The 23,384-nt window shown below is 45.5% G+C and overlaps 2 protein-coding genes across 2 annotated transcripts; one reads left to right on the forward strand and one right to left on the reverse strand.

Annotated features, from left to right (window-relative positions):
- Positions 1-6,007: 6,007 nt before the first annotated feature.
- Positions 6,008-18,921, reverse strand: LOC126985042 (asparagine-rich protein-like). The gene is made up of 5 exons (XM_050839301.1): positions 17,426-18,921; positions 12,143-12,178; positions 9,134-9,241; positions 6,950-7,057; positions 6,008-6,841 (listed from the first exon to the last, which is right to left on the reverse strand). The coding sequence occupies exons 1-5, from the start codon at positions 18,919-18,921 to the stop codon at positions 6,376-6,378; spliced, it is 2,214 nt and encodes a 737-aa protein (XP_050695258.1). The 3' UTR covers positions 6,008-6,375.
- On the forward strand, positions 18,920-23,164 carry LOC126984979 (magnetosome-associated protein MamJ-like). Its single transcript, XM_050839208.1, has 6 exons — positions 18,920-18,960; positions 19,659-20,194; positions 21,015-21,024; positions 21,327-21,961; positions 22,484-22,539; positions 23,114-23,164. Exons 1-6 carry the CDS (start codon positions 18,920-18,922, stop codon positions 23,162-23,164), a joined length of 1,329 nt encoding a protein of 442 aa, XP_050695165.1.
- Positions 23,165-23,384: the final 220 nt, after the last annotated feature.

Consider the following 23,384-nt stretch of genomic DNA (forward strand, 5'->3'; position numbering starts at 1 on the left):
AGACGATTCTGTTTTGACGCGAATTGCATTATGATGCGTGAAAGGGTTAATGTATGAGAAAATCCCAAATGGAGAAGGCCAAGGGGAATCCCATTAAGTGCATGGCTCAAGCAAAATATTTAATGGATGCCTGTTATATAGGCTTTAAAAATTGGTCATAAGTCTGAATTAATTAGATAAGTTTCCCCTGCTCAAAAAGAGTCTGATTTGGTTAATGATATTTTTTCCTAATGTAACTATTTTAGGAAATGTTAGAAAAAGCTCAACCATGAGCAAAAAGAAAACTAACCATTCTGTAAGACATTGCGTACACTTACATGCATTTTTCATGCGTAACGACCCACCTCACGGAACCAACAGCTTAAACGAAAGTGAGGATGAATGTCCTTGTGTGGCTTCCAGGAATGGATGCAAGGAAAGGCTGTAGTCACTGTGGCTGGGTTATATCAGCCACTGTTTCTTACCCAAGTTGGATGATTATTTAACAATTGTAGTGTATCTATATATTTCTTCCACAGTATATAACATTGAATGTGTAATTTTGTTGATTAGTAGCAGTGGCAATGTGAATGAGGGTCTAAAGGGGGCTAAGTCCCCCAAAATTCTCTTGGCACTCTTGTAGAAAACCTTTTAATTTAATACAAGTTACTGTTTCTTGCTTCTGCCCCAACCTTGGTCTGGACTGGCAAAAGATAGGGGAGTAGTATGCATCTCTGGACCCTGCAGGATTTGGGGTCCAGGAGTTGCCTGTGAGCTTAGAAAATTAGTTTGGGTATACTTTTAGGAATAGAATACTTTGGGATGTGGGAAACAAAAGGGAGATTGGAAGGTAAGGGCTCTGGGTTCATGGTCAGTTCTGAATGTTTTTGGGGTTCCATTTTTCATTTTTTTTTTTTTTTTTTTTTTACAATTTTGCAGTAGGTACATTTTAAAATTATACTTGTGTGACAAGTGATTATTTTTTCATATGAAGCTGTAGTAATTTACAAAGGATATCCATGTAACTGAAGATTGACACAATAATATATATACTGACAATGGCTTATCAGTTGTTGGTCATTCTCACGCTCATTATGCTACTCCTTCCGATAACTATTATCATAAAACTGGGTCACTAACTGACTAGGGATATCCTGTTGTGGCTCATCATTATCAGTAGTGTTTGTGTATATGAAAATACATATTGGTAGCCCTGCAATAGGGTGTATCTGATAATCTCTGCATGTTTTGCCCTAACTTGCACCTATAAGCAGTGTAATGTATCACCTTGAGAACTCCATTTACTTATCCCATGATCTTATGTTGTGCCTCTCATTGGATTTCTTTATATGAAAGTCTTAAGCGTGTCATTGTGAGTTCCTAGAAGAGGCAGTGTGTCAGTCATAGACAGGGCTCCGTATTTAAAAGGAATTGTTGAGCTTTGTAGTAGGCAAAATCAAAACATGGAATTTTTTATCATATGTGATTCATAATAAATTTCTTCTAATGGCCGCTTCATGTAAGCTAGTGAGTTTTTTTTCCATTGTATAGATATCAGGAAGTTGGCTTGTGGTGTCATTAGCCTGGAAGTCTTGTGATAATGGAATTAGCATACCTAGAGGCCCCATGCTGAGTGATGTTATGTGGCTTCTGTCTGCCTGGTGATTGTTGCACCACACAGGAGGGAGGGAGGGGAGGTGTGTGTGTGTGTGTATGCATATGTGTGTTTGTGTAACAGTAAAATGCTGAAAGTGAAAAGTAATTATCCCAGGTAGATGTTAATTTTTTTTTCTTCTGTTTCAGAGCCCGTTTCCAAAGGTGTGACAGTCATTTCTTACCCCAGTAATGACAAAGATGTCTTGTCGTTCCACAACAATGTACCAGTAATAGTGTTCAGCAAGGAGGCTGGCACCCGGAAGGATCTTTGGGGGGTTGAGGTGAGTGCGCCAAGACACAGAGAGCATGGTATTGTTATTCAGATATATAAGTTTACTATTACTTTATAGTGTCCTTATTCCTTAGGGTTAGGAGAGAAAAAGCTGGCTTCTAGTATAATTTTATCTCAGCACATATGAAATAAGTTTGGGTGAGGCCCGCCACATCACTACTACTACATCATTCGGGGTAGGCGGTGGCTGAGTGGTTAGCGTGTGGGCCCTGCATTCACCACGTGCTGGACGACGTGGGTTCGAATCCCCACGCTACCATCTGGGATTTTTCAGTCACCGCCGAGTGGCCTAAGACTACCCACATGCTGTCCTGAAGACCACCCATCAACCTGGACTCTAGAAGAAACCGTCCAAGTGAATCAAGAATGAGTTCTGGGGGCAGCATGAGCCAAGAATAAATGGAGCCACTATAATAATTGCCTACGCCATGACAGGCTTGGGCCAACCACCAGGCCCCAGAAGAAAGCCTACCGGCGCTATAGGCGAAACACATAAAAAAAACTAATATGTGAGCTACGTACTATTTGAAACTGTGTATCAAATATTCTTTATACCGTACATTAAATATGATTTGGCATTGCTATGGCCAGGGAACTCCCCGAGCTGGCCCCGCCCAACTGGACTTCATAGTTGAGTCTGACTATAATACCCCCTTATAGTTTAATAGTATAGTATAGTAGTATTATAGTATTGTTAGTATAGTATAGTACTAGCATAAAAGTAAACATTTTATACCAGTTTATATAAAAATGTATAATATCTGATTTTCAATGTGTACACGAGGCCTTACTGATGCACAGCAGACAAAGGATTGGTTTAGCCGGCCTTGGTGATCCATCCATTAAGGGCATATTTAGTCATAGTTTATCATTTATCATGTAATGTCACACTTTCATTTACAGTTTTGTGTACATTATAGCAATAACTTTACTAGCTAACTTTTTAATTAAATTTACTAGGAAAATGAAACCCCAATTTCCAAACAGATGCTACAAGGGAAATTAACATGTATACCATTGAACAGCAGGCCTTGAAAAAGTGTATCTCACGTTTCCTTATTTCCTTTCAGATCCATGGCAAGCGAGGATATGCTCCTTGGAAATACATCCGTGAGCACAAAGTTTTCAAATCAAAACTTAATTATACGGTTCCAACAGAACGCTCTTTGGGGAAGGAAAAGGTTGAACATGACAAACCAAAACTCAGTGAAGATTTGGGCAGCCAGGGCACCAAGGCAGAGGAGGAGCAAGCTTCTGAAGAGACCACTGAGAGCCTGGATGTTGCTAAGACGGAAACTGACAGTGACTTTACCAAGAGTCTCAAGGTTGCCAGAGCTGCAGAGGATGTAAAACACAACAGCCTGCCACCAGCACTGCCCCCAGGAGAACAAGAGGAGGTCACAACTCACACCATCCCTGAAGGCTCAAGTGTAGCGACAAAAGAAGATGCAGGTCAGCCAACTAACAGTGAAGGCAGCACAACAGAAAGTGATGGTCATGTCACTGAAGAGGAAAAGGAGTTGGAGGAGGAGGAGGAGGAGGAGGGGCAAAAGGATGAGGAAGAACAGATAAAGGAGGAGGAAGATGGCAGTCATGAAGAATTAGATGACCATTCAGGTGTTGAAGATAAAGAAAGTGAAAATGAAACAGTAGGCAAAGGTGATGATGGCCATGTTGAAGTTGCAGAGGCTTCCACCATTGCATCCCCTTCAGAAGATGACAAGAAGAAGGAAGAGACAGTTAACAGAGAAAAAATAATATCTGAAGGTGACTTGCTTGTGGAACCCAGTGAACCACCATTGGAACCAGAATCCAAACCACCCCTGCCATTAAATCTACAGGGGCCAAGCCAGAAGGTGGAAGTAACCTCTAAAGAACCTGAGGATAGTAGTATTGTCACACTAGAACCATCTCCAGTGTCTTTTGAAGTGATAGATGGAACCACAGTGTACCTCGATGAAGACACCAGCACCACTGCCACCACCACACCTACAAATGCCCAGACCTCAGAGGCCCCAATAGCCTCGCCTGTAATGGGAGAAGCTCCTCCTGCTGCTGCTACATTGCCAATACCTGCATTGCTCCACCATCTGCCTCCTGCCAGCCCTTCAAATTCTATGGTAGTTGAAAAATTGCCAAATGTTGAGAGCCCCAAATTGACGACTGAGTCTGAATCAAGGCCCTCGACAGACTCAGTTCCCTTGCCGAATTTAGAGGGCCAAGAGACTGTGGAGATACCAGCCTCTACCACTGAGAGTGAAGCAGCAGCAGCCGCAGAAGCTGAATTATACTTCAATGAATTAGAAGTTATATCTACGGCAGAAGAGACAGAGCCCCAGCCAGATGATAGCACTGGGAAAAGTTCCAAAGAAATAGAGGAAGATTTCAATCCTCTGGGCACTGGGGCTGAAGTGGAAGAAGCTGTACCAACGACAGAGGTGCCAGAGAATGATTTTGGTGCCCCAAAACAAGATTCGATTATCGAAAGCAACGACGTTACGACTGAGGAACCTGTTGAAAGTCAGGGATTTTTTTCATCTTGGTTTGGCAGCTCAGAAACTGCAGATTCTCTAGAGGCAGAGGAGAGTCCAGAGACTTCTGAGCCTAGTGAATCAGAAGCTCCTCTGGATGACACTCTGGATGTAGATGCCACATTATCTGAGGATAATAAAGATATAAAGGATGAGCACAATGAAGAAACTACTACTGTTCATGACACACCTCCAGATGCTATATCTGTCCCTGCAAATGAAAGTGAAGGTGTCAGCACTGATGCACAGTATCCAAATGCCACAGATAACATAGATGAGGTTACTCCTAACTCCACCAAGGATGTAGAGAAAAATGCTCTTAAATCCTCTGAACCAAGTGTTCCTTTTGTGGAAAGTAGGTCATCAGCTTCACCTGACAAGGAGGAGCAGTCACCCGAAGTGCTTCCTCCTTCAACTGATGATGCCTCCTCAGCAGACTTTGTTCATGACACTAATGAGGCAGCAGAGGGTAGTGAAGAGGATGCAGGTGGTCACCTAGGTATGGAGGATATGGAGTCTTTTGATAGTGTTAAGCACAGTGTGGATGTGAGTGTAGCAGGGCACATTAGTGAAGAGGATAGAGGAGTTAGTCTAGATAAGGAAGTTTTGGGGCTTTTTCATAATATTGAGTACAGTGGTGATGTGAATGAGGACACCTTAGTTGGGCAAAACAATTGCTTAGTAAATTGTTTTCATTCCATGCCAGATTCTGTAGTGAAGACAGCCAAACAACAGGGCATAGTTATTGATATGGTTGATATAACTAAATTAGAAGTACATGATTTCTTTGTGGGAGAAGAGAACAGGAATGAGTTTCATGTTAGTGAGGATTCATTGCCACAAAGTGGCACTGCTGCTTCTAACTCTGATGCTGGGGAGTTACTCCACTGTGAAAGCTGCAGTGATGTGCCACAAGCACTTTTAAACCTAAATAATGGGAAAAACAATGACTTGCATAATCTTGTCAGTGTTGTTTTGCCTGATAGTTCTCTTGCAGAGGAGGGGTCAAATAGATTTGGTCAGTATATAGATGGTAGTAGTCACCTTGATAAGAATGAAGATAACAGTGCTAGTGGCTCCAGCCCTAATGTTGATGGTGCCAGCACATTTTCAGACATCAGCTTATTCCCTGAAAAACTGGATATTGAAAATAAAATTATACCATTTACAAGTGCCCACAACTTAGATTCTGCTTCTAAACAACCAGATTGCATAGACCAAACTAGTGACCAGAATGTAGTTAAATGTAGTGCTTCAAAGGAAGTTTCGGCTGAGGATGTTGAGGTAGATGCAGATGTAAGCTTAACATATACAGGTGAACCAGTGATTGAAAGAGCAGTAAGTAGCACAGACTTTGTGTATAGCACAGAACCTATCACATATTCCACTTCTGGAGTAGAAAACCCTCCCGCTTCCTTCTCAGGTGGTGGAGAAGCTGAGCCTGGACCCAGTACTGCTCGACCAATGTATGCTGAGCCTGAGCCCACAACGCAAAGCTACGCAGATGCTAGTGTAGACACTGATGAATTGGCACAACTTGCAGGTGAGTTAAAAGCTAAAGCATTTGCTATTGACTTGCTTCACTTAACTGGCTTAGTATCAAATGACACTGACCATTTTATTTGTGCACACTTCAGGACAAATGATTCATTCCTAAAAATGTTAGCCAATACTATTATAGGATATAATACAAGAAGAAACAATTTTAATGTGGTTATTCACCTGATTGAAAAACTTTTTGCTGATGTTGATAACAAATCTGGTACTCTAGATTTCTTTCAAGAAAAGCTAGAAGAGCTATCAGCATTTGAGTCAAGGAAAAATATCTCAGATTCAGAAAGTTCCAGCAATGATATTCTAAATTCAAAAAGTTTTGATAAAATTTCAAAATCCCACGACTCGTTTGTTTCGAAGGCGTTAGGTAATGCGAAGGAAAGTGGCAAAGAGAGTCCCACTAAGGTAGTTGAAACTGAAGTTGAACTTGCTCCTGAAGCCAAAAGTGGTGATGATGATGTGGGTAAGGTTGTGGTTGAAAGTGTTGGGGAACATGTGGATGAACATAAAGATGAGTATGTGGCTGAAAGTGTAGCTCAGCATGAGATTCAAGCTATGACTCAAAGTGTAGCTGAACATGATCTTGAGGCCGTTGCTGAAAGTGTTGCTGAATCTGAGGTTGATACTGTCACTGAAGGTGGTGTTGAACCTGAGGTTGAGGCTGTGGCTGAAAGTGTTGTTGAACCTGAGGTTGAAGTTGTGGCTGAAAGTGTTGTTGAACCTGAGGTTGAAGTTGTGGCTGTAAGTGTTGTTGAACCTGAGGTTGAAGTTGTGGCTGAAAGTGTTGTTGAACCTGAGGTTGAGGCTGTGGCTGAAAGTGTTGTTGAACCTGAGGTTGAAGTTGTGGCTGAAAGTGTTGTTGAACCTGAGGTTGAGGCTGTGGCTGAAAGTGTTGTTGAACCTGAGGTTGAAGTTGTGGCTGAAAGTGTTGTTGAACCTGAGGTTGAAGTTGTGGCTGAAAGTGTTATAGAACCTGAGGTTGAGGTTGTGGCTGAAAGTGTTGAAGAACCTGAGGTTGAGGTTGTGGCTGAAAGTGTTGAAGAACCTGAGGTTGAGGTTGTGGCTGAAGGTGGTGTTGAACCTAAGGTTGAGGCTGTGGCTGAAGGTGGTGTTGAACCTGAGGTTGAGGCTGTGGCTGAAAGTGTTGTTGAACAAGAGGTTGAGGCTGTGGCTGTAAGTGTTGTAGAACCTGAGGTTGAGGTTGTGGCTGAAAGTGTTGTAAAACCTGAGGTTGATGCTGTGGCTGAAAGTGTTGTTGAACCTGAGGTTGAGGGTGTGGCTGAAAGTGTTGAAGAACCTGAGGTTGAGGTTGTGGCTGAAAGTGTTGTTGAACCAGAGGTTGAGGGTGTGGCTGAAAGTGGTGTTGAACCTGAGGCTGAGGCTGTGGCTGAAAGTGTTGAAGAACCTGAGGTTGAGGTTGTGGCTGAAAGTGTTGTTGAACCTGAGGCTGAGGTTGTGGCTGAAAGTGTTGTTGAACCTGTGGTTGAGGTTGTTGCTGAAAGTGTTGTTGAACCAGAGGTTGAGGCTGTGGCTGTAAGTGTTGTAGAACCTGAGGTTGATGCTGTGGCTGAAAGTGTTACAGAACCTGAGGTTGAGGTTGTGGCTGACAGTGTTGAAGAACCTGAAGTTGATGTTGTGGCTGAAAGTGTTGTTGAACCAGAGGTTGAGGCTGTGGCTGAAAGTGTTGAAGAACCTGAGGTTGAGGTTGTGGCTGAAAGTGTTGAAGAACCTGTGGTTGAGGTCGTGGCTGAAAGTGTTGTTGAACCTGAGGTTGAGGTTGTGGCTGAAAGTGTTGTTGAACCTGAGGTTGAGGTAATGGCTGAAAGTGTTGTTGAACCTGTGGTTGAGGTTGTTGCTGAAAGTGTTGTTGAACCAGAGGTTGAGGTTGTGGCCGACAGTGTTGAAGAACCTGAAGTTGATGTTGTGGCTGAAAGTGTTGTTGAACCAGAGGTTGAGGCTGTGGCTGAAAGTGTTGAAGAACCTGAGGTTGAGGTTGTGGCTGAAAGTGTTGAAGAACCTGTGGTTGAGGTCGTGGCTGAAAGTGTTGTTGAACCTGAGGTTGAGGTTGTGGCTGAAAGTGTTGTTGAACCTGAGGTTGAGGTAATGGCTGAAAGTGTTGTTGAACCTGTGGTTGAGGTTGTTGCTGAAAGTGTTGTTGAACCAGAGGTTGAGGTTGTGGCCGACAGTGTTGAAGAACCTGAAGTTGATGTTGTGGCTGAAAGTGTTGTTGAACCAGAGGTTGAGGCTGTGGCTGAAAGTGTTGAAGAACCTGAGGTTGAGGTTGTGGCTGAAAGTGTTGAAGAACCTGTGGTTGAGGTCGTGGCTGAAAGTGTTGTTGAACCTGAGGTTGAGGTTGTGGCTGAAAGTGTTGTTGAACCTGAGGTTGAGGTAATGGCTGAAAGTGTTGTTGAACCTGTGGTTGAGGTTGTGGCTGAAAGTGTTGTTGAACCTGAGGCTGTGGCTGAAGGTGTTGTTGAACCTGAGGCTGTGGCTGAAGGTGGTGTTGAACCTGTGGTTGAGGTTGTGCCTGAAAGTGTTGTAGAACCTGTGGTTGAGGTTGTGGCTGAAAGTGTTGTTGAACCTGAGGTTGAGGCTCTGGCTGAAAGTGTTGTAGAACCTGAGGTTGAGTCTGTGGCTGAAAGGGTTGTTGAACCTGAGGTTGAGGCTCTGGCTGAAAGTGTTGTAGAACCTGAGGTTGAGTCTGTGGCTGAAAGTGTTGTTGAACCTGAGGTTGAGGCTCTGGCTGAAAGTGTTGTAGAACCTGAGGTTGAGGCTGTGGCTGAAAGGGTTGTTGAACCTGAGGTTGAGGCTGTGGCTGAAAGTGTTGTAGAACCTGAGGTTGAGTCTGTGGCTGAAAGTGTTGTTGAACCTGAGGCTGAGGTTGTGGCTGAAAGTGTTGTTGAACCTGAGGCTGAGGTTGTGGCTGAAAGTGTTGAAGAACTTGAGGTTGAGGTTGTGGCTGAAAGTGTTGAAGAACCTGAGGCTGAGGTTGTGGCTGAAAGTGTTGTTGAACCTGTGGTTGAGGTTGTGGCTGAAAGTGTTGTTGAACCAGAGGTTGAGACTGTGGCTGAAAGTGTTGAAGAACCTGAGGTTGAGGCTGTGGCTGACAGTGTTGAAGAACCTGAGGTTGATGTTGTGGCTGAAAGTGTTGTTGAACCAGAGGTTGAGGCTGTGGCTGAAAGTGTTGAAGAACCTGAGGTTGAGGTTGTGGCTGAAAGTGTTGAAGAACCTGAGGTTGAGGCTGTGGCTGAAAGTGTTGAAGAACCTGAGGTTGAGGTTGTGGCTGAAAGTGTTGAAGAACCTGTGGTTGAGGCTGTGGCTGAAAGTGTTGAAGAACCTGAGGTTGAGGTTGTGGCTGAAAGTGTTGAAGAACCTGAGGTTGAGGCTGTGGCTGAAAGTGTTGTTGAACCTGAGGTTGAGGTTGTGGCTGAAAGTGTTGTTGAACCTGAGGTTGAGGTTGTGGCTGAAAGTGTTGTTGAACCTGAGGTTGAGGTTGTGGCTGAAAGTGTTGTTGAGCCTGAGGATGAGGCTGTGGCTGAAAGTGTTGTTGAACCTGAGGTTGAGGTTGTGGCTGAAAGTGTTGTTGAGCCTGAGGATGAGGCTGTGGCTGAAAGTGTTGTTGAACCTGAGGTTGAGGTTGTGGCTGAAAGTGTTGTTGAGCCTGAGGATGAGGCTGTGGCTGAAAGTGTTGTTGAACCTGAGGTTGAGGTTGTGGCTGAAAGTGTTGTTGAACCTGAGGCTGAGGTTGTGGCTGAAAGTGTTGAACCTGAGGCTGAAGTTGCAGCTGAAAGTGTTGTTGAACCTGAGGTTGAGATTGTGGCTGAAAGCGTTGTTGAACCTGAGGTTGAGGTTGTGGCTGAAAGTGTTGTTGAACCTGAGGCTGAGGCTGTGGCTGAAAGTGTTGTTGAACCTGAGGTTGAGGTTGTGGCTGAAAGTGTTGTTGAACCTGAGGCTGAGGCTGTGGCTGAAAGTGTTGTTGAACCTGAGGTTGAGGTTGTGGCTGAAAGTGTTGTTGAACCTGAGGCTGAGGCTGTGGCTGAAAGTGTTGTTGAACCTGTGGTTGATGTTGTGGCTGAAAGTGTTGTTGAACCTGTGGCTGAGGTTGTGGCTGAAAGTGTTGTTGAACCTGTGGCTGAGGTTGTGGCTGAAAGTGTTGTTGAACCTGTGGCTGAGGTTGTGGCTGAAAGTGTTGTTGAACCTGAGGCTGAGGTTGTGGCTGAAAGTGTTGTTGAATCTGTGGCTGAGGTTGTGGCTGAAAGTGTAGTTGAACCTGAGGTTGAAAGTGTTGTTGAACCTGTGGCTGAAAGTGTTGTTGAACCTGTGGCTGAAAGTGTTGTTGAACCTGAGGCTGAGGTTGTGGCTGAAAGTGTTGTTGAACCTGTGGCTGAAAGTGTTGTTGAAGCTGAGGCTGAGGATTTGGCTGAAAGTGTTGTTGAACCTGTGGCTGAAAGTGTTTTTGAACCTGGGGCTGAGGTTGTGGCTGAAAGTGTTGTTGAACCTGAGGTTGAGGCTGTGGATGAAAGTGTTATAGAACCTGAGGTTGGGGTTATGGCTGAAAGTGTTGTAGAACCTGAGGTTGAGGTTGTAGCTGAAAGTGTTGTTGAACCCGAGGTTGAGGCTGTGGCTGAAAGTGTTGTAGAACCTGTTGTTGATACTGTGGCTGAAGGTGGTGTTGAACCTGTGGTTGAGGTTGTGGCTGAAGGTGGTTTTGAACCTGAGGCAGAGGCCGTGGCTGAAAGTGTTGTTGAACCTGAGGCTGAGGTTGTGGCTGAAAGTGTTGTTGAACCTGTGGTTGAGGTTGTGGCTGAAAATGTTGTTGAACCTGTGGCTGAGGTTGTGGCTGAAAGTGTTGTTGAACCTGAGGCTGAGGTTGTGGCTGAAAGTGTTGTTGAACCTGTGGCTGAGGTTGTGGCTGAAAGTGTTGTTGAACCTGAGGCTGAGGTTGTGGCTGAAAGTGTAGTTGAACCTGAGGCTGAGGTTGTGGCTGAAAGTGTTGTTGAACCTGAGGCTGAGGTTGTGGCTGAAAGTGTAGTTGAACCTGAGGTTGAAAGTGTTGTTGAACCTGAGGCTGAGGCTATGGCTGAAAGTGTTGTTGAACCTGAGGTTGAAAGTGGTGTTGAACCTGTGTCTGAGGTTGTGGCTGAAAGTGGTGTTGAACCTGAGGCTGAGGCTGTGGCTGAAAGTGTTGTTGAACCTGAGGTTGAGGTTGTGGCTGAAAGTGTTGTTGAACCTGTGGTTGAGGCTGTGGCTGAAAGTGTTGTTGAACCTGAGGTTGAGGTTGTGGCTGAAAGTGTTGTTGAACCTGTGGTTGAGGTTGTGGCTGAAAGTGTTGTTGAACCTGAGGTTGAGGTTGTGGCTGAAAGTGTTGTTGAACCTGTGGTTGAGGCTGTGGCTGAAAGTGTTGTTGAACCTGTGGCTGAGGTTGTGGCTGAAAGTGTTGTTGAACCTGAGGTTGAGGTTGTGGCTGAAAGTGTTGTTGAACCTGAGGCTGAGGTTGTGGCTGAAAGTGTTGTTGAACCTGAGGTTGAGGTTGTGGCTGAAAGTGTTGTTGAACCTGTGGTTGAGGCTGTGGCTGAAAGTGTTATTAAACCTGTGGCTGAGGTTGTGGCTGAAAGTGTTGTTGAACCTGAGGCTGAGGTTGTGGCTGAAAGTGTTGTTGAACCTGTGGTTGAGGCTGTGGCTGAAAGTGTTGTTGAACCTGAGGGTGAGGCTTTGGATGAAAGTGTTATAGAACCTAAGGTTGCGGTTGTGGCTGAAAGTTTTGTTGAACCTGAGGCTGAGGCTTTGGATGAAAGTGTTGTAGAACCTGAGGTTGAGGTTGTGGCTGAAAGTGTTGTTGAACCTGAGGTTGAGGTTGTGGCTGAAAGTGTTGTTGAACCTGAGGTTGAGGTTGTGGCTGAAAGTGTTGTTGAACCTGAGGTTGAGGTTGTGGCTGAAAGTGTAGTTGAACCAGAGGTTGAGACTGTGGCTGAAAGTTTTGAAGAACCTGAGGTTGAGGTTGTGGCTGACAGTGTTGAAGAACCTGAGGTTGATGTTGTGGCTGAAAGTGTTGTTGAACCAGAGGTTGAGGCTGTGGCTGAAAGTGTTGAAAAACCTGAGGTTGAGGTTATGGCTGAAAGTGTTGAAGAACCTGAGGTTGAGGTTGTGGCTGAAAGTGTTGTAGAACCTGAGGTTGAGGTTGTGGATGAAAGTGTTGTAGAACCTGAGGTTGAAGCGGTGGATGAAAGTGTTGGAGAACCTGAGGTTGAGGTTGTGGATGAAAGTGCTGTAGAACCTAAGGTTGAGATTGTGGCTGAAAATGTTGTTGAACCTGAGGTTGAGGCTGTGGTTGAAAGTGTTGTAGAACCTGAGGTTGAGGTTGTGGCTAAAAGTGTTGTAGAACCTGAGGCTGAAGGTGTGTCTGAAAGTGTTGTTGAACCTGAGGTTGAGGTTCTTGCTGAAAGTGTTGTTGAACCTGAGATTGAGGTTTTGGCTGAAAGTGTTGTAGAACCTGAGGCTGAGGTTCTTGTTGAAAGTGTTGTTGAACCTGAGGTTGAGACTGTGGCTGAAAGTATTATAGAACCTGAGGTTGAGGCTGTGGCTGAAAATGTTGTAGAACCTGAGGATGAGGTTCTTCTTGAAAGTGTTGTAGAACCTGAGGTTGAGGTTGTGGCCGGAGGTGTTGTTGTACCTGAGGTTGAGGCTGTGGCTGAAAGTGTTGTAGAACCTGAAGATGAGGTTCTTCCTGAAAGTGTTGTAGAACCTGAGGTTGAGGTTGTGGCTGAAGGTGGTGTTGAACCTGAGGCTGTGGCTGTGGCTGAAAGTGTTGTAGAACCTGAGGTTGAGGTTGTGGCTGAAAGTGTTGTTGAACCTAAGGCTGTGGCTGAAAGTGTTGTTGAACCTGAGGTTGAGGTTGTGCCTGAAAGTGTTGTAAAACCTGAGGGTGAGGTTCTTGCTGAAAGTGTTGTAGAACCTGAGGCTGAGGCTGTGGCTGAAAGTGTTGAAGAACCTGAGGTTGAGGTTGTGGCTGAATGTGTTGTTGAACCTATGGTTGAGGCTGTAGCTGAAAGTGTTGTTGAACCTGAGGTTGAAGCTCTGGCTGAAAGTGTTGTAGAACCTGAGGTTGAGGGTGTGGCTGAAAGTGTTGTAGAACCTGAGGTTGAGGTTGTGGCTGAAAGTGTTGTTGAACCTGAGGTTGAGGTTGTCGATGAAAGTGTTGTTGAACCAGAGGTTGAGGCTGTGGCTGAAAGTGTTGAAGAACCTGAGGTTGAGGTTGTGGCTGAAAGTGTTGAAGAACCTGTGGTTGAGGTCGTGGCTGAAAGTGTTGTTGAACCTGAGGTTGAGGTTGTGGCTGAAAGTGTTGTTGAACCTGAGGTTGAGGTAATGGCTGAAAGTGTTGTTGAACCTGTGGTTGAGGTTGTTGCTGAAAGTGTTGTTGAACCAGAGGTTGAGGTTGTGGCCGACAGTGTTGAAGAACCTGAAGTTGATGTTGTGGCTGAAAGTGTTGTTGAACCAGAGGTTGAGGCTGTGGCTGAAAGTGTTGAAGAACCTGAGGTTGAGGTTGTGGCTGAAAGTGTTGAAGAACCTGTGGTTGAGGTCGTGGCTGAAAGTGTTGTTGAACCTGAGGTTGAGGTTGTGGCTGAAAGTGTTGTTGAACCTGAGGTTGAGGTAATGGCTGAAAGTGTTGTTGAACCTGTGGTTGAGGTTGTGGCTGAAAGTGTTGTTGAACCTGAGGCTGTGGCTGAAGGTGTTGTTGAACCTGAGGCTGTGGCTGAAGGTGGTGTTGAACCTGTGGTTGAGGTTGTGCCTGAAAGTGTTGTAGAACCTGTGGTTGAGGTTGTGGCTGAAAGTGTTGTTGAACCTGAGGTTGAGGCTCTGGCTGAAAGTGTTGTAGAACCTGAGGTTGAGTCTGTGGCTGAAAGGGTTGTTGAACCTGAGGTTGAGGCTCTGGCTGAAAGTGTTGTAGAACCTGAGGTTGAGTCTGTGGCTGAAAGTGTTGTTGAACCTGAGGTTGAGGCTGTGGCTGAAAGTGTTGTAGAACCTGAGGCTGAGGTTGTGGCTGAAAGTGTTGTTGAACCTGAGGTTGAGGCTGTGGCTGAAAGTGTTGTAGAACCTGAGGTTGAGTCTGTGGCTGAAAGTGTTGTTGAACCTGAGGCTGAGGTTGTGGCTGAAAGTGTTGTTGAACCTGAGGCTGAGGTTGTGGCTGAAAGTGTTGAAGAACTTGAGGTTGAGGTTGTGGCTGAAAGTGTTGAAGAACCTGAGGCTGAGGTTGTGGCTGAAAGTGTTGTTGAACCTGTGGTTGAGGTTGTGGCTGAAAGTGTTGTTGAACCAGAGGTTGAGACTGTGGCTGAAAGTGTTGAAGAACCTGAGGTTGAGGCTGTGGCTGACAGTGTTGAAGAACCTGAGGTTGATGTTGTGGCTGAAAGTGTTGTTGAACCAGAGGTTGAGGCTGTGGCTGAAAGTGTTGAAGAACCTGAGGTTGAGGTTGTGGCTGAAAGTGTTGAAGAACCTGAGGTTGAGGTTGTGGCTGAAAGTGTTGAAGAACCTGAGGTTGAGGTTGTGGCTGAAAGTGTTGAAGAACCTGTGGTTGAGGCTGTGGCTGAAAGTGTTGAAGAACCTGAGGTTGAGGTTGTGGCTGAAAGTGTTGAAGAACCTGAGGTTGAGGCTGTGGCTGAAAGTGTTGTTGAACCTGAGGTTGAGGTTGTGGCTGAAAGTGTTGTTGAACCTGAGGTTGAGGTTGTGGCTGAAAGTGTTGTTGAACCTGAGGTTGAGGTTGTGGCTGAAAGTGTTGTTGAGCCTGAGGATGAGGCTGTGGCTGAAAGTGTTGTTGAACCTGAGGTTGAGGTTGTGGCTGAAAGTGTTGTTGAGCCTGAGGATGAGGCTGTGGCTGAAAGTGTTGTTGAACCTGAGGTTGAGGTTGTGGCTGAAAGTGTTGTTGAGCCTGAGGATGAGGCTGTGGCTGAAAGTGTTGTTGAACCTGAGGTTGAGGTTGTGGCTGAAAGTGTTGTTGAACCTGAGGCTGAGGTTGTGGCTGAAAGTGTTGAACCTGAGGCTGAAGTTGCAGCTGAAAGTGTTGTTGAACCTGAGGTTGATACTGTGGCTGAAGGTGGTGTTGAACCTGTGGTTGAGGTTGTGGCTGAAGGTGGTGTTGAACCTGAGGCTGTGGCTGAAAGTGTTGTTGAAGCTGTGGTTGAGGTTGTGGCTGAAGGTAGTGTTGAACCTGAGGCTGTGGCTGAAAGTGTTGTTGAAGCTGTGGTTGAGGTTGTGGCTGAAGGTAGTGTTGAACCTGTGGCTGAGGCTGAGGCTGAAAGTGTTGTTGAACCTGTGGCTGAGGTTGTGGCTGAAAGTGTTGTTGAACCTGTGGCTGAGGTTGTGGCTGAAAGTGTTGTTGAACCTGTGGCTGAGGTTGTGGCTGAAAGTGTTGTTGAACCTGTGGCTGAGGTTGTGGCTGAAAGTGTTGTTGAACCTGAGGCTGAGGTTGTGGCTGAAAGTGTTGTTGAACCTGAGGCTGAGGTTGTGGTTGAAAGTGTAGTTGAACCTGAGGTTGAAAGTGTTGTTGAACCTGTGGCTGAAAGTGTTGTTGAACCTGAGGCTGAAAGTGTTGTTGAAGCTGAGGCTGAGGATTTGGCTGAAAGTGTTGTTGAACCTGTGGCTGAAAGTGTTGTTGAAGCTGAGGCTGAGGATTTGGCTGAAAGTGTTTTTGAACCTGGGGCTGAAAGTGTTGTTGAACCTGTGGTTGAGGTTGCGGCTGAAAATGTTGTTGAACCTGAGGTTGAGGCTGTGGATGAAAGTGTTATAGAACCTGAGGTTGGGGTTATGGCTGAAAGTGTTGTAGAACCTGAGGTTGAGGTTGTGGCTGAAAGTGTTGTTGAACCTGAGGTTGAGGCTGTGGCTGAAAGTGTTGTTGAACCTGTTGTTGATACTGTGGCTGAAGGTGGTGTTGAACCTGAGGTTCAGGTTGTGGCTGAAAGTGTTGTTGAACCTGAGGTTGAGGCTGTGGCTGAAAGTGTTGTAGAACCTGAGGCTGAGGTTGTGGCTGCAAGTGTTGTTGAACCTGTGGTTGAGGTTGTGGCTGAAAATGTTGTTGAACCTGTGGCTGAGGTTGTGGCTGAAAGTGTTGTTGAACCTGAGGCTGAGGTTGTGGCTGAAAGTGTTGTTGAACCTGTGGCTGAGGTTGTGGCTGAAAGTGTTGTTGAACCTGAGGCTGAGGTTGTGGCTGAAAGTGTAGTTGAACCTGAGGCTGAGGTTGTGGCTGAAAGTGTTGTTGAACCTGAGGCTGAGGTTGTGGCTGAAAGTGTAGTTGAACCTGAGGTTGAAAGTGTTGTTGAACCTGAGGCTGAGGCTATGGCTGAAAGTGTTGTTGAACCTGAGGTTGAAAGTGGTGTTGAACCTGTGTCTGAGGTTGTGGCTGAAAGTGGTGTTGAACCTGAGGCTGAGGCTGTGGCTGAAAGTGTTGTTGAACCTGAGGTTGAGGTTGTGGCTGAAAGTGTTGTTGAACCTGTGGTTGAGGCTGTGGCTGAAAGTGTTGTTGAACCTGAGGTTGAGGTTGTGGCTGAAAGTGTTGTTGAACCTGTGGTTGAGGTTGTGGCTGAAAGTGTTGTTGAACCTGAGGTTGAGGTTGTGGCTGAAAGTGTTGTTGAACCTGTGGTTGAGGCTGTGGCTGAAAGTGTTGTTGAACCTGTGGCTGAGGTTGTGGCTGAAAGTGTTGTTGAACCTGAGGTTGAGGTTGTGGCTGAAAGTGTTGTTGAACCTGAGGCTGAGGTTGTGGCTGAAAGTGTTGTTGAACCTGAGGTTGAGGTTGTGGCTGAAAGTGTTGTTGAACCTGTGGTTGAGGCTGTGGCTGAAAGTGTTGTTGAACCTGTGGCTGAGGTTGTGGCTGAAAGTGTTGTTGAACCTGAGGCTGAGGTTGTGGCTGAAAGTGTTGTTGAACCTGTGGTTGAGGCTGTGGCTGAAAGTGTTGTTGAACCTGAGGGTGAGGCTTTGGATGAAAGTGTTATAGAACCTAAGGTTGCGGTTGTGGCTGAAAGTTTTGTTGAACCTGAGGCTGAGGCTTTGGATGAAAGTGTTGTAGAACCTGAGGTTGAGGTTGTGGCTGAAAGTGTTGTTGAACCTGAGGTTGAGGTTGTGGCTGAAAGTGTTGTTGAACCTGAGGTTGAGGTTGTGGCTGAAAGTGTTGTTGAACCTGAGGTTGAGGTTGTGGCTGAAAGTGTTGTTGAACCAGAGGTTGAGACTGTGGCTGAAAGTGTTGACAAACCTGAGGTTGAGGTTGTGACTGAAAGTGTTGTTGAACCTGAGGCTGAGGTTGTGGCTGAAAGTGTTGTTGAACCTGTGGTTGAGGCTGTGGCTGAAAGTGTTGTAGAACCTGAGGTTGAGGTTGTGGATGAAAGTGTTGTAGAACCTGAGGTTGAGGTTGTGGATGAAAGTGTTGTAGAACCTGAGGTTGAGGTTGTGGATGAAAGTGTTGTAGAACCTGAGGTTGAGGCAGTGGATGAAAGTGTTGTAGAACCTGAGGTTGAGGTTGTGGATGAAAGTGCTGTAGAACCTAAGGTTGAGATTGTGGATGAAAATGTTGTTGAACCTGAGGTTGAGGCTGTGGTTGAAAGTGTTGTAGAACCTGAGGTTGAGGTTGTGGCTGAAAGTGTTGTAGAACCTGAGGCTGAAGGTGTGTCTGAAAGTGTTGTTGAACCTGAGGTTGAGGTTCTTGCTGAAAGTGTTGTTGAACCTGAGATTGAGGTTTTGGCTGAAAGTGTTGTAGAACCTGAGGCTGAGGTTCTTGTTGAAAGTGTTGTTGAACCTGAGGTTGAGGCTGTGGCTGAAAGTATTATAGAACCTGAGGTTGAGGCTGTGGCTGAAAGTGTTGTAGAACCTGAGGATGAGGTTCTTCTTGAAAGTGTTGTAGAACCTGAGGTTGAGGTTGTGGCCGGAGGTGTTGTTGTACCTGAGGTTGAGGCTGTGGCTGAAAGTGTTGTAGAACCTGAAGATGATGTTCTTCCTGAAAGTGTTGTAGAACCTGAGGTTGAGGTTGTGGCTGAAGGTGGTGTTGAACCTGAGGCTGTGGCTGTGGCTGAAAGTGTTGTAGAACCTGAGGTTGAGGTTGTGGCTGAAAGTGTTGTTGAACCTAAGGCTGTGGCTGAAAGTGTTGTTGAACCTGAGGTTGAGGTTGTGCCTGAAAGTGTTGTAGAACCTGAGGGTGAGGTTCTTGCTGAAAGTGTTGTAGAACCTGAGGTTGAGGCTGTGGCTGAAAGTGTTGTAGAACCTGAGGTTGAGGTTGTGGCTGAATGTGTTGTTGAACCTATGGTTGAGGCTGTAGCTGAAAGTGTTGTTGAACCTGAGGTTGAAGCTCTGGCTGAAAGTGTTGTAGAACCTGAGGTTGAGGGTGTGGCTGAAAGTGTTGTAGAACCTGAGGTTGAGGTTGTGGTTGAAAGTGTTGTTGAACCTGAGACTGAGACTCTGGCTGAAAGTGCTGTTGAACCTGAGGTTGAGGTTGTCAATGAAAGTGTTGTTGAACATGAGGCTGAGACTGTGGCTGAAAGTGTTGTAGAACCTGAGGTTGAGGTTGTGGCTGAATGTATTGTAGAACCTGTGGTTGAGGTTGTGGCTGAAAGTGCTGTTGAACTTGTGACTGAAAGTGCTGTTGAACCTGTGGTTGAGGTTGTGGATAAAAGTGTTGTTGAACCTGAGGTTGAGGTTGTGGCTGAAAGTGTTGTTGAACCTGAGGTTGAGGTTGTGGATGAAAGTGTTGTTGAACCTGAGGTTGAGGTTGTGGCTGAAAGTGTTGTTGAACCTGAGGTTGAGGTTGTGGCTGAAAGTGTTGTTGAACCTGAGGTTGAGGTTGTGGATGAAAGTGTTGTTGAACCTGTGGTTGAGATTATGGATGAACGTGTTGTTGAACCTGAGATTGAGGCTGTGGCTGAAAGTGTTGTTGAACATGAGGCTCTGGCTGTGGCTGAAAGTGTTGTTGAACCTGCGGTTGAGGTTGTGGATGAAAGTGTTGTTGAACCTGAGGTTGAGGTTGTGGATGAAAGTGTTGTTGAACCTGAGGTTGAGGTTGTGGATGAAAGTGTTGTTGAACCTGAGGTTGGGGTTGTGGATGAAAGTGTTGTTGAAACTGAGGTTGAAGTGGTTGAAAGTGTTGTAGAACCTGAGGTTGAAGTGGTTGAGGCTCTGGCTGAAGGTGTTTTTGAACCTATGGTTGAAGCTCTGGCTGAAAGTGTTTTTGAACCTGAGGCTGAGGTTGTGGCTGAAAGTGTTGTTGAACCTGTGGTTGAGGTTGTGGCTGAAAGTGTTGTTGAACCTGAGGCTGAGGTTGTGGCTGTAAGTGTTGTTGAACCTGTGGCTGAAAGTGTTGTTGAACCTGAGGTTGAGGTTGTGGCTGAAAGTGTTGTTGAACCTGAGGTTGTGGCTGAAAGTGTTGTTGAACCTGAGGTTGTGGCTGAAAGTGTTGTTGAACCTGTGGCTGAGGTTGTGGCTGAAAGTGTTGTTGAACCTGAGGCTGAGGTTGTGGCTGAAAGTGTTGTTGAACCTGAGGTTGTGGCTGAAAGTGTTGTTGAACCTGAGGCTGAGGTTGTGGCTGAAAGCTTTGTTGAACCTGTGGTTGAGGTTGTGGCTGAAAGTGTTGTTGAACCTGTGGTTGAGGTTGTGGCTGAAATTGTAGTTGAACCTGAGGTTGAGGTTGTGGCTGAAAGTGTTGTTGAACCTGAGGCTGAGGTTGTGGCTGAAAGTGTTGTTGAACCTGAGGTTGAGGTTGTGGCTGAAAGTGTTGTTGAACCTGAGGTTGAGGTTGTGGCTGAAAGTGTTGTTGAACCTGAGGTTGAGGCTGTGGCTGAAAGTGTTGTTGAACCTGAGGCTGAGGTTGTGGCTGAAAGTGTTGTTGAACCTGTGGTTGAGGTTGTGGCTGAAAGTGATGTTGAACCTGAGGTTGAGGTTGTGGCTGAAAGTGATGTTGAACATGAGGCTGAGGTTGTGGCTGAAAGTGGTGTTGAACCTGAGGTTGAGGTTGTGGCTGAAAGTGTTGTTGAACCTGAGGCTGAGGTTGTGGCTGAAAGTGTTGTTGAACCTGTGGTTGAGGTTGTGGCTGAAAGTGTTGTTGAACCTGAGGCTGAGGTTGTGGCTGAAAGTGTTGTTGAACCTGTGGTTGAGGTTGTGGCTGAAAGTGTTGTTGAACCTGAGGTTGAGGTTGTGGCTGAAAGTGTTGTTGAACCTGAGGCTGAGGTTGTGGCTGAAAGTGTTGTTGAACCTGAGGTTGAGGTTGTGGCTGAAAGTGTTGTTGAACCTGAGGCTGAGGTTGTGGCTGAAAGTGATGTTGAACCTGTGGTTGAGGTTGTGGCTGAAAGTGATGTTGAACCTGTGGTTGAGGTTGTGGCTGAAAGTGATGTTGAACCTGTGGTTGAGGTTGTGGCTGAAAGTGTTGTTGAACCTGAGGTTGAGGTTGTGGCTGAAAGTGTTGTTGAACCTGAGGTTGAGGTTGTGGCTGAAAGTGATGTTGAACCTGTGGTTGAGGTTGTGGCTGAAAGTGTTGTTGAACCTGAGGCTGAGGTTGTGGCTGAAAGTGTTGTTGAACCCATGGCTGAGGTTGTGGCTGAAAGTGATGTTGAACCTGTGGTTGAGGTTGTGGCTGAAAGTGTTGTTGAACCTGTGGCTGAGGTTGTGGCTGAAAGTGTTGTTGAGGTTGTGGCTGAAAGGCGTGTTGAACCTGTGGTTGAGGTTGTGGCTGAAAGTGTTGTTGAACCTGTGGCTGAGGTTGTGGCTGAAAGGCGTGTTGAACCTGTGGCTGAGGTTGTGGCTGAAAGTGTTGTTGAACCTGAAGCTGAGGTTGTGGCTGAAAGGCGTGTCAAACCTGTGGCTGAAAGTGTTGTTGAACCTGTGGTTGAGGTTGTGGCTGAAAGGCATGTTGAACCTGTGGTTGAGGTTGTTTCTGAAAGTGTTGAACCTGTGGCTGAGGTTGTGGCTGAAAGTGTTGTTGAACCTGTGGTTGAGGTTGTTTCTGAAAGTGTTGAACCTGTGGTTGAGGTTGTTTCTGAAAGTGTTGAACCTGTGGTTGAGGTTGTGGCTGAAAGTGTTGTTGAACCTGTGGTTGAGGTTGTTTCTGAAAGTGTTGAACCTGAGGCTGAGGTTGTGGTTGAAAGTGTTGTTGAACCTGAGGCTGAGGTTGTGGTTGAAAGTGTTGTTGAACCTGTGGTTGAGGTTGTTTCTGAAAGTGTTGAACCTGAGGCTGAGGTTGTGGTTGAAAGTGTTGTTGAACCTGTGGTTGAGGTTGTTTCTGAAAGTGTTGAACCTGTGGTTGAGGTTGTGGCTGAAAGTGTTGTTGAACCTGTGGTTGAGGTTGTGGCTGAAAGTGTTGTTGAACCTCTGGTTGGGGCTCTGACTGAAAGTGTTGTTGAGCCTGAGGATGAAAGTGTTGCTGAACCTGAGGTTGAGGCTGTGGGTGAAAGTGTTGTTGAGCGTGAGGATGAAAGTGTTGCTGAACCTGAGGTTGAGGCTGTGACTGAAAGTGTTGATGAGGCTGAGGATGAAAGCATTGCTGAAACTGAGGTTGAGGCTGTGGGTGAAAGTGTTGTTAAACTTAAGGCTGAGCCTTTGACTGAAAGTGTTACTGAACCTCAGGTTGCAGCCGTGGCAGAAAGTGTTGAATCTGAGGTTGAGGCTCTGGCTGAAGATGTTTTTGAACCTGAGGTTGAAAGTGTTGCTGAACCTGAATTTAAGACTGAGGCTGAAAGTGTTGTTGAACCTGAGGTTGAGGGTGTGGCTGAAAGTATTGCACATGTGGCAGAAGCTGTATCTGAAAGTGTTGTTGAGGTTGTGGCTGAGACTGTATCTGAAAGTGTTATTGAACCTGAGGTTGATAAAGTTTCTGAGCATGAGATTGATGGCGTTGTTGAAACTGTGGTTGGCGCTTCAACTGAAAGAGATTTAAATGCTGTGGTTGAAAGTACTGTTGAACCTGTAGTTGAGGCTCTGGCTGAAAGAGATGGTAAACCCCTGTCTGAAATTGTTGAAGAACTGTTGGTTGGCTCCACAGTTATACCTGTTTTTAAGCCTTATGGGACTTCTAGTGAGCCTGATATTGGCCCAGTGGTTGTCAGTATGGATGAGTTTGGGATTGAGTCTGTCCTTGATCATGAGGTTGCATCTGTCGTAATAGGTATAAAGGAACCTCCATTTAATCCAATGACTCAGGAGCAAGACAGCTTCATATACTCTGAGAGAAACATCAGTGAGGGAGATGAGGAAAATCTCTATAATTATGAAAATGAAAGTTTTGATAGTGTACCAAAATATCTGGAGGTTGACCTTGTAGAATCTAAAACATATCATATGAAGAGAGAGACCAGTTTTGAATATATGGGAGATGATGTGGGAAATTTTATTGAGGAAGAATTTATCCATCCACTTTGCAGTTTTAATTCATCTATCTACAGAGACTTAGATCCCATTTACACAATTAGAATAAATTTAAACTCTTCTAAGACTTTTGAAAATTTTTATGAAGCAGTTGACTATGTGCAAAGGGTGATGGGGTCACCACAGGAGTGCCATGAGGTGCACATTGTAAAGAAATCTGTACTAGGCATGTCCCAATATCATGTAGTAATTGGACAGTCTCCTACAAAACTTTATGATTGTAAAGTGCTCAGTGTGGAGAAAGGGATAGGCAAACACTATTCTGCAGCTGAAAGTTCCAAGGGAGGAAACTTGGAAGAAGTATCTTTAGAGCTTGCATCAGAGTTGCGTAATGAAAACACTGGAACACAGCAAGTAAAGGAAGATTTGAAATCTCAGAGTTTGGGTTTTTCTACTGCCAGTGGAACCAGTTCTCCAGGAATAGACTCTCTCTCTCAGAGTATATTCCTGAATGATATTGATGGGACTGTTAACAAAGGTGAAGCTCCAGTTGTTGAGAGTAATTCAGTTGAGAATGTATTGGATAGTACAGAAACCAATAGCAATGATTTTTTAAATTTTTTTGATATTAATGAAGTTGATGTTAATATTGACAGTACAAAGGATTCAATTCCAGATGTTATTAGTATTAACACTGTAGGAACCAGTGCTGTTCATAGCATTGAAGAAAAATTCCAAACGGAAGAGATTAAAGAGTCAACAGCATGTGGTGATTTTCCAGACTCAGAGAAGCATGAGGCAGCAGCACTCTCAACCCCAGAGAGTAAGATAGAGACATTAGACCCTGTAGTTAATGTAGTAGAGTACACTGAGCTGCTTCAAGAATCACCTAAAGGCAATGAGGAGGAGGCACAGACAGTATTGAATAATGATGTGACAATACCTGCAGTTGTTGAGGAAGCATTACCTAGCGTTGAGGCAGGATATGATCATAATGGTGACATATTGCTTTGGAAAGCTGGAAAATTGTCAGAAGGTAGGGAAGTTTTGGC

Source organism: Eriocheir sinensis, chromosome 58 (genome assembly GCF_024679095.1).
Source record: "Eriocheir sinensis breed Jianghai 21 chromosome 58, ASM2467909v1, whole genome shotgun sequence".
In the NCBI taxonomy this organism is placed as follows: domain Eukaryota; kingdom Metazoa; phylum Arthropoda; class Malacostraca; order Decapoda; family Varunidae; genus Eriocheir; species Eriocheir sinensis.

Excerpts from the sequence above, each read along its gene's own strand:
- LOC126984979 (XM_050839208.1), top strand. The coding sequence starts at position 18,920 with ATGAGGCTCTGGCTGTGGCTGAAAGTGTTGTTGAACCTGCG. Across the intron at positions 18,961-19,658 it reads AAAGTGTTGTTGAACCTGCG|TGAGGTTGTGGCTGAAAGTG; the intron begins GTTGAGGTTGTG and ends TGAACCTGAGGT. Across the intron at positions 21,962-22,483 it reads GGCTCTGGCTGAAAGAGATG|TTGACTATGTGCAAAGGGTG; the intron begins GTAAACCCCTGT and ends TTTATGAAGCAG.
- LOC126985042 (XM_050839301.1), bottom strand. The coding sequence starts at position 18,921 with ATGTTCAACAACACTTTCAGCCACAGCCTCAATCTCAGGTTCAACAAC. Across the intron at positions 12,179-17,425 it reads ATCCACAACCTCAACCTCAG|GTTCTACAACACTTTCAGCC; the intron begins GTTCTACAACAC and ends CCTCAACCTCAG. Across the intron at positions 7,058-9,133 it reads AGCCACAACATCAACCTCAG|GTTCTTCAACACTTTCAGCC; the intron begins GTTCTTCAACAC and ends CCTCAACCTCAG.